This window comes from Lineus longissimus, chromosome 17 (genome assembly GCF_910592395.1).
Source record: "Lineus longissimus chromosome 17, tnLinLong1.2, whole genome shotgun sequence".
Taxonomy (NCBI): Eukaryota; Metazoa; Nemertea; class Pilidiophora; order Heteronemertea; family Lineidae; genus Lineus; species Lineus longissimus.
The window spans coordinates 15,490,242-15,502,462 of NC_088324.1; the positions used below are offsets into that span (position 1 = coordinate 15,490,242).

General features: G+C 43.7%; 1 protein-coding gene across 3 annotated transcripts; it reads left to right on the forward strand.

The window, feature by feature from the left end:
• The first annotated feature begins 248 nt into the window (after nt 1-248).
• Nucleotides 249-10,863, forward strand: LOC135501509 (ATP-dependent RNA helicase A-like). 3 transcript variants are annotated; one of them, XM_064793655.1, is made up of 21 exons: nt 249-323; nt 537-707; nt 997-1,140; nt 1,348-1,587; nt 1,703-1,845; nt 3,855-3,901; nt 4,579-4,715; nt 4,928-5,179; nt 5,388-5,657; nt 5,786-6,010; nt 6,172-6,328; nt 6,730-6,839; nt 6,943-7,156; nt 7,420-7,588; nt 7,727-7,879; nt 8,182-8,454; nt 8,595-8,762; nt 8,849-9,032; nt 9,216-9,499; nt 9,668-9,871; nt 10,135-10,863. In XM_064793655.1, exons 2-21 carry the CDS (start codon nt 594-596, stop codon nt 10,436-10,438), a joined length of 3,792 nt encoding a protein of 1,263 aa, XP_064649725.1. In that variant the 5' UTR covers nt 249-323; nt 537-593; the 3' UTR covers nt 10,439-10,863. The 3 variants fall into 3 exon arrangements, with proteins under 3 accessions (XP_064649725.1, XP_064649726.1, XP_064649727.1); XM_064793656.1 differs by having other exon boundaries at nt 261-366; XM_064793657.1 differs by lacking the exons at nt 249-323; nt 537-707; nt 997-1,140; nt 1,348-1,587 and adding an exon at nt 3,324-3,420 and having other exon boundaries at nt 1,829-1,845.
• Nucleotides 10,864-12,221: the final 1,358 nt, after the last annotated feature.

The following is a 12,221-nucleotide window of genomic DNA, read 5'->3' on the forward strand; positions in this document are numbered from 1 at the left end:
GTAATCTTTTCACAAATTAAGGTCTTTCATTCCTTGAAATACACAAATTAAACAATCTGCATGTTGCAAGAAAAAAATTGTATAAAATGTTAAATATTTGCAATAATTAGTTGCACTATTTTTATATCGGTACAACACAATATTTGATATGAGTTAACAGTCTATATACTCATACACCGTGAGGTCAGCGCGTGGTGTAACAGGGTTAAAAATGAATTTTGGGAAGCGCTAACGAATCAACCCTAGAGTTAGGGTGGAAATATCCGGAAATATAGCGGTTGAATCTCACAGAAAATTGGCATCATTTTTATCATTCTCTCCTTGTAAGACGTAGTTTTTTTACGTTTTGTTGACATCTCCCCATAGGTAATATTTCTTTGAACTGTTAGAACACTAGACTTGTTTATATTCTAATTGGTTTTAGCCGAAGTTGAAAAAAAATGTATTGTCCGAGAATAGATCACTTCCCTATTCATCATGAAATTCATGCATTGATCTCATTGTTATATCGTTGTTAACAGTTATGTTTTTTTCAGGTCTGTTTTTCTGTCTCATTTGGGCTTAGTGAGACAACTACTACATGATAACCCACCATGACTGACTTGAAGCAGTTTCTATACGCCTGGCTAGGCAAGAGAAAAGTTGGACCGCCAAATTATGAAGTGCGACCATCTGGTCCAAAGCACAGGCAGAGATTTATGTGTGAGGTATGTAGAATGGATGATCGAGAGGATTTCAATACGGCCCTTACCACAGAATGGCACCGAGGCTCTGAACAATAGGTCCATAGATATTGTCTGGCGTCTATAGTTAAGGGTGTTTCTTGGTAAGTGCAAACCGTTCCCAGAATCTGGCCAAACTGATCCCATTGATCCCAAACTGTGTATTTGGTGTAAATGAGATACCTGAGTGCTAGCACCTTCACCAACAGATAAACTACAATCTTCATTATCAGTGTGATCAACTTGCTCATCCAGGCTATCTCTTCCATTGTAGGTTCGCGTGGAAGGTTATGACTATGTCGGCGCTGGTAACTCGACGAGTAAAAAAGATGCCCAGACGAATGCTGCCAAGGATTTCATGCAGTACCTCGTTCGTATGAACCACTTAAAGGAAGAGGATTGTCCGGATCTCAATCAGGTAGAGACACTTATTGAAAGAAGCAGAGCCGCTCTTGCTTGGTTTATACAACTCTTGTCATTTTGAAAGACTCTGTCCCAGCGAATGTTGATCTGGTGGCCAAATGTGTAACAAGTCTCTATGATTACTGTAGTTTCATTATTCCACTTGGAAAACTTACCAGAGCTTATGATGATGGTGTCTGACAGTATCGTTTTATCTTTACAGCCATTAATGCCGACTCCAGATAATAACAGTGGAATGTCTGGTGGTGGCTCAATGCTGCCCTCTGGTTCTAACCTGCCGCCCCATATGAGCCTGGGTGGAGATATGGGCAATAGTGATGGAGGAGGGGGCGCTCGAGGAGGGCCAGGATTTGGGCAAGGAGGGCGTGGAGGCTTTGGGCACGGTGGTGGAGGTGGGTTTCCATTCAGAGATGAGGCTGCAGACAGGAGAAATGTGGAAGATGTGAGTGAACAATTTCTTATAATTTTAGACTTTAAAAAGTTTTTCTTTTGTGGAGCAAATTCATAGGTTTAGTCCCAAAGAATAGTAAGGAGAAATGTTCATCTTTTTCCCACAGGCTGAAGATGCCGATATGAATGCTGATCTCCATGGCAATTGGACGGTTGAGAACGCAAAGAGTCGTCTACATCAGTACCTACAGCAAACAAAACAGTCGAGCGTTGATTATAAATATAGCATGGTGGGGCCGGATCACAACAGGTATGTATAACTATCAACATCTTGAAGACATCCTGAAAGGAACTGCTTGGTGCAAGTGAGGGTTCATTATCCCCAGTTGATACCGTCTCAAAACTGCAGTGGCCCTGATGTTTCAAAATGCAAAAAAGGTTATGAACGCCTGGGTAATTTGGAAGATGATAAGTATGTTCATTATGGGCATAGAGTCTAGTGGGTGATGGGCAGGGCTTGGTAGAATTGTTTTGGATTACTTTTTATCAACCCTGGGTGCTTTTTCGCTTTAGCCAGGGTACCAAAAAGAACCCGTTGGTCAGCGCAGTGACAAAAGACTGCTACCAACGTGGTTGTCTACTGGGTTGTGACACTCTTATGCGGCCAAAAACTGCCTTTATTGCAGTAGTTATTCTTCATTGTGTTGGTTTGCAATTTTGTAACTGTGAAATGTTTTTGAAATTCTAAATCTAATACTGATGGATTTAAAAAAAGATTCTTGGTGCCATTGCTTTTAACACCAAGTAAACATAATTCTTATGTAATTTATTTATTTTTTATCATGTTTGGTTTTAATCAGTTTTTTTATAAACTTTTTTGAGGTCAAGGTCAGTGGGTTGGGGGTCAGAATTGCCGAGGTCTGCTGTAATTCTATTCGATGTAGGGACTGAATTGGTTTCTCACGCTTGGCAATTTAAAATAGAGTGCGGCCATCGATTTGCTTTAAAAAATTACCTTTTCAGGATGACATTGTTCAAGATTTCTTTCTTAGGGTATTTCTGTCACAATTATACTGGAGGCCAAAACTTTATCTAGCACTTTTTGAGTGATGGTATAAAAAACGTTCTCCAAATTGTGCCAAAAGGTACCTTAAGTCACATTTCTCATTTCTAAGTCACGTAATGAGAAATGTGCATGTTGACACAATTTTTATTGAACATAGACTCAGAGAATGACGCTGGAATCAACAAAACGAATACTTTTTGGGTAATGGTAATTTCTTCCCGATCTTGAGTAAAGGCAATACATTACCCTTATAGTGTTATCACTCTTTAGGTAATGGAATACATTACTTTCTCAGTGCTACCACTCTTTGGGTAATGGACAGATTGCGATGGGGCACATCCACAGAAGTGAGGGGACGTTTGGTTATGTGTTTGTTGCTAAGAAAAACATTACTCTTAAAGTGTTCCTTTGGATTGTACGTTACCCTTCCAGTGTTTTCACTTTTTGGGTGATGGAACTACATTACTCTTTGAATATATGATTTGGCTGTCAGCTTAGAATAACTCCACTGGAGTGCATTCACTAATATAGTAATGGGAATTTTGCAGTACACTACTATTCTAGTGACTTTACCCCATTTCTAATGGAAACATTTCAGACTTTACTGACCACTTTTTTGGTAATGGCATACATTACTGTTTCTAAAGTGCATCGAGAACAACAACATTACTCAAGTCAGCAAGTTGCTGATTGAGTTATGGTGATATCACTCTCGATTCCAGTGTCATTCTCTGTAGTGTTCAAAACCCCTGGTGGCCAAGTGCAGAACCATGAATGCCACCTGCTACCTTGATGTCTGTGTTTGCAGCTACTTTACAGGTAAATCTTTATAATTGTAGTTTAATTAGAAAGCTCCTTACTCGTATTTCATTCAAAATGCCATTGCCGTCCTCTTCCAGGTTGCATTTCTTCCACTTTTGAATGCCCAGATTTGTTTGCAATGCTTCACACTGTTGGATCTCTGTACTAAAATTGAGATCGTGTGGTGAAGCACAGCCTCCGTTTTGGGCCTACGTTTATTTAGCTCCAGCCTCCTGGTCTCAGATTATGTACAGAGGAGGTCTGCCATTGTTTGGTTTGTGAGCTCTTGGCTTTGTCCAGTTACTCCACAATATAGCTACCCTGTGTTTCAATCACCCCTTTGCTTTATCTGTCATTAGCTTCATAAGATGTTTGCATTTCCTTCTCTCAGCTAGCCTTGCCTTTTGAATACTACATAAATCATGTAAACAGTCACTTTCCGTTCATTCTAGGAGCTTCATTGCCGAGATGGCTGTCTTCTGTCGGAAGTTAAACCACAGTGAGTATAGTAACGTAACAGGAAGTAAGTCTTGTTGGTGTCGGTCGGCGCACATGATGTGATTTTTTGTCGGAAAATCCACTTGTGTGCGCCACAAGCAAGTCTGTAGCACCATGCAATACATAGCTTTGGAAGAAATGATGTGATGAAGAAATTGTTGGAGGAATGACTTAATGTCAACGTCTTTTCTCCGCATGAAAAGTTGCATCTAGTGGCCGACTTTTTAGTTAAGTTGAAATTTTAATTTCGGCTGCCTCCAAAGTTGGCTGCCACTGAACAAATGCTTTTAATCATATCAGTGACCAGATTAGGACCAGACTTTGATTTGTCTAGTGACTTGCTCATGTAGCCTTACTGATAGTACTGGTAGCCATAAAGATTGGTGGATTTCCATTCCAACCTTGTGCAGTAGTGGCTATCATAGTATCAAGATGCTAATATCTTGAGTTTGCCTTGTAACTTTAAAACAATTCATGGGTTCTCTGGTATTGGCTGCCATTGTCTTGTATTTTGGTGAGCCGACTTCTGTGATTGTATTTCACCTTGAGCTGTACAGCTGGGGGACTTGTCACTGGAGTATATTGTAATAATGATACAATGACTTGCAAAATATACCATGGTGACAATCTTTGCTAGCCTCTGCCTTGCTTTTCCTAATCACCGGTCCTTTCTTCCAGAAATTTCCTCACGAGAACATGGCTCCAATAAGCAAGTGGCCTCGAAGAATTGTGCGCTTTCGTTGGTTCGTCAGATGTTCCATTATGGAGTGATTGAAGCATTCACTGGCATTAAGAAGAAGAAAGATCAAGAACAGGTAATTGCTCTGTCAGATTTTAGTGATAGTTACTGTTACAGGACAAGAGGGATCAGTTTAAAGGACAAGTGGGATCAGTTTAAAGGACAAGTGGGATCAGTTTAAAGGACAAGTGGGATCCGTTTAAAGGACAAGTGGGATCAGTTTAAAGGATGAGTGGAATTATCCATTCAATAAAGTTGTTCTGCTCATGATCATGTCGTGTATTGCAGCTTCCTGAAATCGAGGTCGCCGTTGACCCAGACCTCGTGCAGCAAATCGAGTCCTGCCTGGAAGCCATGGAGTTAACTCCAGCACCAGCACCCTCGGAAGGCTCTGAACCGGTCTCGTTAGTCCTTGATCAGGTAACACAACGCTTTGAGGAGGGGAATCGTCAGCGTGGTGGTGTGGTGTCCTGGTCTCCACCGCAGCAGAATTGGAACCCGTGGACAGCCTGTAATATTGATGAAGGACCCTTGGCTTATGTAAGTTGACAGTCGTTTGGAGATCTCACTTTGTATTTTACTTGTCATTTTTGAAGTGTTATTTAATGTTGGACCTTGTTGAGTGCATTTGGGCAGGAACGCACTGACCAAAACTATTTGTTTAGCCATGAATACGGTATTCTCAAAGTGCAGTCCTGGAGGGAAGATGAAGTGTTCTTATCACTGGTTGTTGACTCTCTCTCTTTAGGCTACAGTGGACCAGGTGAGCCAAGACCTCCAAAATGAAATGTCAAACCGTCTGCAGAACGACAACCGCCTACAGAAGATGGTGTCAGAGCGTGCTGGCCTACCTGTCCATAATTCTAAGGATGAAATCCTCGAGTCTGTTGCACATAACCCAGTTGTGTTGATCCGAGGTGAGACGGGTTGCGGTAAGACCACACAGGTGCCACAGTTCATCTTGGATGATTACATTGAACACGGACAAGGTGGAAACTGCAACATCATTATCACACAGGTAGGTGAAGGATGACTGACCCAGAAACTGAGATATTGAGTCGATTAACAAATTCCCTATTGGGAGCTTGTGTAACTTGATTTGTTCTACCTGGCTCCTGTCTTTTCACAGCCCTTTCTACTTTACAGCCGCGTAGAATCAGTGCTGTGAGTATCGCTGAGCGTGTTGCGGAGGAGAGAGCTGAAGATCTTGGTGTCAGTACTGGTTACAGCGTGAGGTTCGAGTCTATCTTCCCACGGCCACTCGGAGGGATGATCTACGTCACTGTCGGCACCCTGTTGAGGAAGCTGGAGGGGGGTCTCCGAGGCATATCGCATGTGATTGTCGATGAAATTCACGAGAGGGATATCAATGTAAGTTAAAGGTTCATTATTACTAATAAGATGCAGATGGTAGCAAATGTCAAAGATCACAGGCAGATCACTTGTTTACATTTTGATGTTTTTAGACCATAAGCCCCCGCGTGGTATCCTCTGCCTCCCCTGGTTTCAACCATACCATGTTTGGTTTCCAGACTGATTTCCTGCTCGTATTGCTGAGGGACATGGTGAACATGTACAGCGACCTGAGGGTGATCCTTATGTCTGCTACGGTCGATGTCACACTTTTCCAAAACTACTTTGGGGCTTGTCACGTTGTGGAGCTTCACGGACGCGTCTATCCAGTACAAGGTAAAACGCTAGACTTGTTATGAAGACTGAAGAAGGGCAGCTCCCAACACTCTCATGTGCACTGCTCTGCACACATTCTGAGCACTGTTTTATTTGAAGCTTCTTGTAGCCCCAAGGAGTGCCCATGTGGAGCCAGAGGATTGTGACAGTTGTTGTAAAGGGCTTTCTTACAGATCAGGTTCAGTGAAAACTCATCTTTTATCATCACTTGGCATTTAGCAGTTGAATGAAACTACTGATGAAGGGTTTTAGAATGGCTGTCGTTGGAACATGTCAGCAGGCTTGCAGGGATCAGTCAGGTCTCTCTCTGTTGTATCTAAGTTATGCAAAGCAGTGGCTCCTCTGTCAACAAAGGCTTACAAATTCTTGTTGATTTGAATGTGTGCTGTGTGTAATTTCAGATTATTTCCTGGAGGACTGTATCCAGATGTTGAACTTTATGCCCCCACCGCCGCTCAAGAAGAGGAAGGACCGTGATGATGATGAGACTGGCAATGAGGATGGTGGAGAGGTGAGAATATAACCTAGGAATCCAGTTCATAGTGACTGCTATGTGACACCTTGCTGATTCGTTAAGCCACTATGGCACTTTATACATGTTTTACCTCTTCCAGGAGAACTGCAACATGATCATCAGCAACGACTACTCTGACAGCACCCGGCGTGCCATGGCCATGTTGAACGAGAAGGAGCTGTCATTTGAGCTAATTGAGGCCATATTGAAGTACGTTCAGACTCTGAATGTCCCTGGAGCAGTTCTGATCTTCCTGCCAGGATGGAATCTCATCTTCGCTCTCCACCGGCATCTCACCATGCATCCTATCTTTGGTAAGTTACAGACATGGTCAAAGCAGGGTAACAATTCCCTGATTCTAGCACATGTCATGTTTTCAGTGGACTCTAATGAAGGGGAAAACTGTCAATTCATTGTTTCCCTCTCCTGCTACAGTAGATGGCTCTAGATGCCACCAAACTTTGTATAAAGGAGTCACAGGAAGAGTTCTGAAAGTTAACATTTGCACCATCAAAGAGAGTTCTCTACTTGTCAAGAAAGTATTTGTTTTGATTTGAGCAATTTGTAATATTTTCAGGTGGCTCACGCTATCGTGTGCTGCCCCTCCACTCGCAGATCCCTCGCGAGGACCAGCACAAGGTGTTCCAGCCTGTACCCGAAGGTGTCATGAAGATCATCCTGTCCACTAACATTGCTGAGACGAGTATCACCATCAATGATGTTGTCTATGTGATTGACTCTTGCAAGTGAGTATGGATGGTTTAAAGTAATTACTGGACTACGGGGGCTTCCTCAACATCTTGGTTTAGTGGTTTGCATCATGTGATTCATTCAAACTAGAAATGACAGTTTTTCAAGGTGAATATTTTTCATTATAATTACAGAGCCAAGATAAAATTGTTCACCAGTCACAATAACATGACCAACTATGCCACTGTGTGGGCATCTAAGACCAACCTTGAGCAGCGACGCGGCCGTGCTGGTCGTGTCAGGCCGGGCTTCACCTTCCATCTGTGCAGCAGAGCTAGATATGATAAGTAAGTAGTTTGAGAGCCGTTTTAAGTGCTTTTGTACTGGGGGAGTTGATCTGAACAGTAGGATCAGCAGTGCAGTTATAGTATGACTTGATCTCCCTGTCTGGCTATTCTTTTATTCCCTGCTAGAGCAAAGGGTACCAGTTATCGGTCTCCCTCTTGCCTGCTGATGCAGAAAAACGTTCTGGCTCTATGAACTGATCCCATTTCAAAACTGGTGCCACTTTCACTAATCTTACCATCCAATCTCGAATGGTTGAATAGGATCTTGAAGTTTATATCTCTCCATTCTCTTCTCCTCTCAGGCTTGAGCAGCATCAGACCCCAGAGATTTTCCGCACTCCTCTTCATGAGTTGGCACTTTCCATCAAGCTCCTTCGTCTCGGCTCAATCAGGATATTCTTATCAAAGGCTGTTGAACCACCTCCTATTGATGCCGTCATTGAAGCAGAAGCGTTACTCCGGCAGATGAAGGCACTGGATAAAAATGATGAGTTGACGCCGCTCGGGAAGATCCTGGCAAAGCTGCCAATTGAACCTCGTCTTGGGAAGATGATCATTTATGGATGCATTTTCTTGTGAGTATAAAAAGTTATTGTTCATTTCAAAACTTTACTGAACAGGAAAAATCAAAACCATGCATCTTTGCTCTGTCACCAGATTTACATTTCTCTAACTTTACTCACCGTCTCTTTGATAACATGCTTTTCCTCTTCAGCTGTGGAGATGCCATGTGCACAATTGCTGCAAGTACAACATTCCCCGAACCGTTCATCACCCCGACTGACCGCCGACGTCTTGGCTGGGTCCACAAGAGTTTGGCTGGCTCGAGATGCAGTGATCATGTGGCACTGCTGAATGCTTTCGGGTGTTGGGAGGAGGCAAGGTAGGTGGAAGAACATTGAAAGCTCATTTGCTCATTTTGTCTTCATCTTGAAATGTTTTTGACCGACATATTCCTTTCAAATTCAGGACTGGTGGTGAATCCTGTGAGCTACAGTTCTGTGAGCAGAAGTCGCTCTCAGTCCCCACGTTACGTATGACGTGCGAGGCCAAGAACCAGTTGCGGGACATCCTCATCATGAGTGGGTTCCCTGAGGAGGCACTCTCAGCGCAGTTCTTTAACTATAATGGACCTGATAGAAAGCTCGATATTGTAAGTCATGGACCTTTCTCTTTCTTTTGTTTAAGATAAGGCGACTCATGAAAGGACACAAGTCCAGTTGTTTCGGTGTAATCAGTCTGTAGTGGACTTGCAATCTGATGATCTGTGGTTTGAATCCCAGTCAAGGCAACTTGATAGTCATCTGACCAATCATATTTGAATCTTCTCATTTAGGTAATCACACTCCTTACCATGGGCCTCTATCCCAATGTTTGTTACCACAAAGAGAAAAGAAAGGTTCTAACCATGGAGAGTAAATCAGCATTGGTCCACAAGTCGTCGGTCAACTGTAACAACAGAGAGGTCAAATTCCGCTCGCCATTCTTTGTGTTCGGCGAGAAGATCCGTACGCGTGCCGTCTCCTGTAAACAGATGACGATGGTGACACCGTTACAGCTGCTGCTGTTTGGAGCGCGGAATGTCAAGTCGGATGGGCAGGCCGTCTGTCTTGATAGCTGGTGAGTGATTGATCACCAAAACAAGCTGCTGATCTCCCTCTGGTGCACAGCCTGAGGAGTTTAGTCACAAATTTCAGACCGCAAAAGAGTTGATAACGCTCATCATAATGCATTGAATGAGGAGTAACTCGAAAACAAAGACCTGACTTCCTTTTATTGTGATTCCAGGATCAACCTCAAGATAAACCACCAGCTGGCAGCGAGCGTGGTTGCCCTGCGTCCTGCCCTTGAAGGTTTGATTGTCAAGTTCACATCGGAGCCGGAGCTGGTAGCAGAGCCTGGGCTTGTTGATAAACAGCTGATGAAGGTCGTACAGACCATGTCACATCCTCAGGCTGGCAAGTTTGGCATTACAGATGATTCCACTGAAGGGTAGGTGGTGTTTGGAGTCCGAGGTAGTTTAATCAGACTGCTCCAACTGGACGCTGGGAATACGAAGGTTTTTAAACAAAGAATAGGGATCACCGATCTTCTTGTTGAATCCATAGATGCTATTTAACATCTCTTAATAGTGTAGCTATGTTTTCTTTCCCAAACGAGGCGGAGACATAGATATTGGAGTATTTGAACAAGGACATGTTGGCAAAGACATGCCCAAGTAGAAAGAAGAATTATGATTTCAATTCATTTTTCAGATCCGGTTATAGTGGACATCGTGGATTCAGTCGAGGTGGAAGTTTTGGAGGAGGTGGAGGATTCCGTGGTGGCAGAGGTGGAGGTGGCTACGGTGGTGGTGGTGGTAGTGGCTATCGAGGCGGTGGTGGAGGTGGTTACCGAGGAGGCAGTGGAGGCGGCTATCATGGAGGCAGTGGTGGTGGTGGTGGTGGTGGTGGTGGTTATGGCCGTGGAGGAGGATATGGCCGCGGAGGAGGCTATGGAAGGGGAGGAGGTGGTTTTGGAGGAGGCCGAGGTGGTGGGGGATATCGGGGAGGATATTAAACACACCTCTGACCTAAAAAAACAAATACACTTGTCTTTAGTTTGGTTGAACATTCTATGAGCGACTCATTTGTCACCAACTAACAAATTGATTGAGAGTACAAAACTATCCGAGCTGAAGAAGCCAATTGACACTACATAACCCTGGTGACACTCTGTCCAACGTGTCAGGAGACATTGCACCTAACCGCCTTGTCCTTCTCTTCAATTCAGAGGTCAAGAAGTTTCTATTGTGCAGCAGCATTAGGTTATTTCAAACTTCTGCACTGATCAGGGATAGCTTATTAGCAATTCTTGTTAATCAAATAATTGTCAAAGAATAAAAAAGAATATCAGTGAAACGTGGTAAAACGATGTTGTACTTGTTCGTCATGTGAGAAGTGATCAACTCGAGTCATTATTAAATAAATGTAAACAAACTTCTTCTTGTGTTTGTCTGTAATGTTCTGTGAGACAAATATTTGATTTTTGGAAAATTTCGGCCTTATGAAATGGATATACCATTTTTCTCTCAAAATTAATGGTACTTTAAAAGTATGTTCCTTTCACATCTTTGGATCGAGAGAGATGGAACAGTCACAACTGGGCAAAATGTGACAAGGCGGCTTCACCACGTTCCCACCAAGGTGATGTGTTTGACAGCTTCAACCAGACAGGCAGTCACAGCCAGGTCGAATCAGTCCTGGCTGCCCCACCGTGTTGACAACATGATGAGAGAGATGAGACGGTCACAAACAGGCCAAATCAGTCTTGGCTGCTCTGCCAAGTTGTCAACATGATGAGAGAGATGGGACGGTCACAGCCAGGCCGAATCAGTCCTCGCTACTCCACTGTGATGCCAACATGGTGAGAGAGATGAGACAGTCACAGCCAGGCCGAATCAGTCCTGGCTGCTCCACTGTGTTGACAACATGATGAGAGAGATGAGACAGTCACAGCCAGGCCACATCAGTCTTGGCTGCTCTGCCAAGTTGTCAACATGATGAGAGAGATGAGACAGTCACAGCCAGGCCAAATCAGTCCTGGCTGCTCCACCGTGTTGACAACATGACGAGAAAGATGGGACGGTCACAACCTGGCCGAATCAGTCCTGGCTGCTCCACCGTGTTGACAACATGATGAGAGAGATGAGACAGTCACAGCCAGGCCACATCAGTCTTGGCTGCTCTGCCAAGTTGTCAACATGGTGAGAGAGATGAGGCAGTCACAGCCAGGCCGAATCAGTCCTGGCTGCTCAACCGTGTTGACAACATGATGAGAGAGATGAGACAGTCACAGCCAAGAGGGCAACGTTAAGTCGGTGAATTGGTTTGGATGGAGATGACCCTTAAGAAAAAAATCTCAGATTCACCATGGTAAAATCGGAGTTGACCATGCTCACCATGGTGAATGCAGCAGCGTTCACCATGGTGAATTCAAAGTTTACCATGCTCACCATGAATGTAGAATTTACCATGCTCACCATGGTAAAATATTTCACCGTCCCAATTCACTATGGTGAAGTGCTGTCAGATTGCCATGGTGAAATTGAGACACATTATTTCATCCTTAGGGTAGGCCCCCTACACCAACACCTAACACTTTCTCAACCCCAATACTTGACCTGACCCAATGTATGTCTGCCCTTATCAGCCCAGAAACTCCCCAACCCAAGCAAAATCATGAAGCCCATCGCACTATTGTCCGTCTTCTGTCATGGTACAGGCAACGGCAATTGCGATTGGTGAAATCCCAATATCTTTCTGTCTGCATGGTCTGTGGGATGTGGAAACAATCAACCTCT

What these genes read in the sequence shown, in the direction of transcription:
- LOC135501509 (XM_064793655.1), top strand. Translation starts at nt 594, where the DNA reads ATGACTGACTTGAAGCAGTTTCTATACGCCTGGCTAGGCAAGAGAAAA. An exon ending in ACAGGAGAAATGTGGAAGAT is followed by an intron (nt 1,588 to 1,702) that starts GTGAGTGAACAA and finishes TTTTTCCCACAG; the next exon opens with GCTGAAGATGCCGATATGAA. An exon ending in CTGATAGAAAGCTCGATATT is followed by an intron (nt 9,033 to 9,215) that starts GTAAGTCATGGA and finishes CTTCTCATTTAG; the next exon opens with GTAATCACACTCCTTACCAT.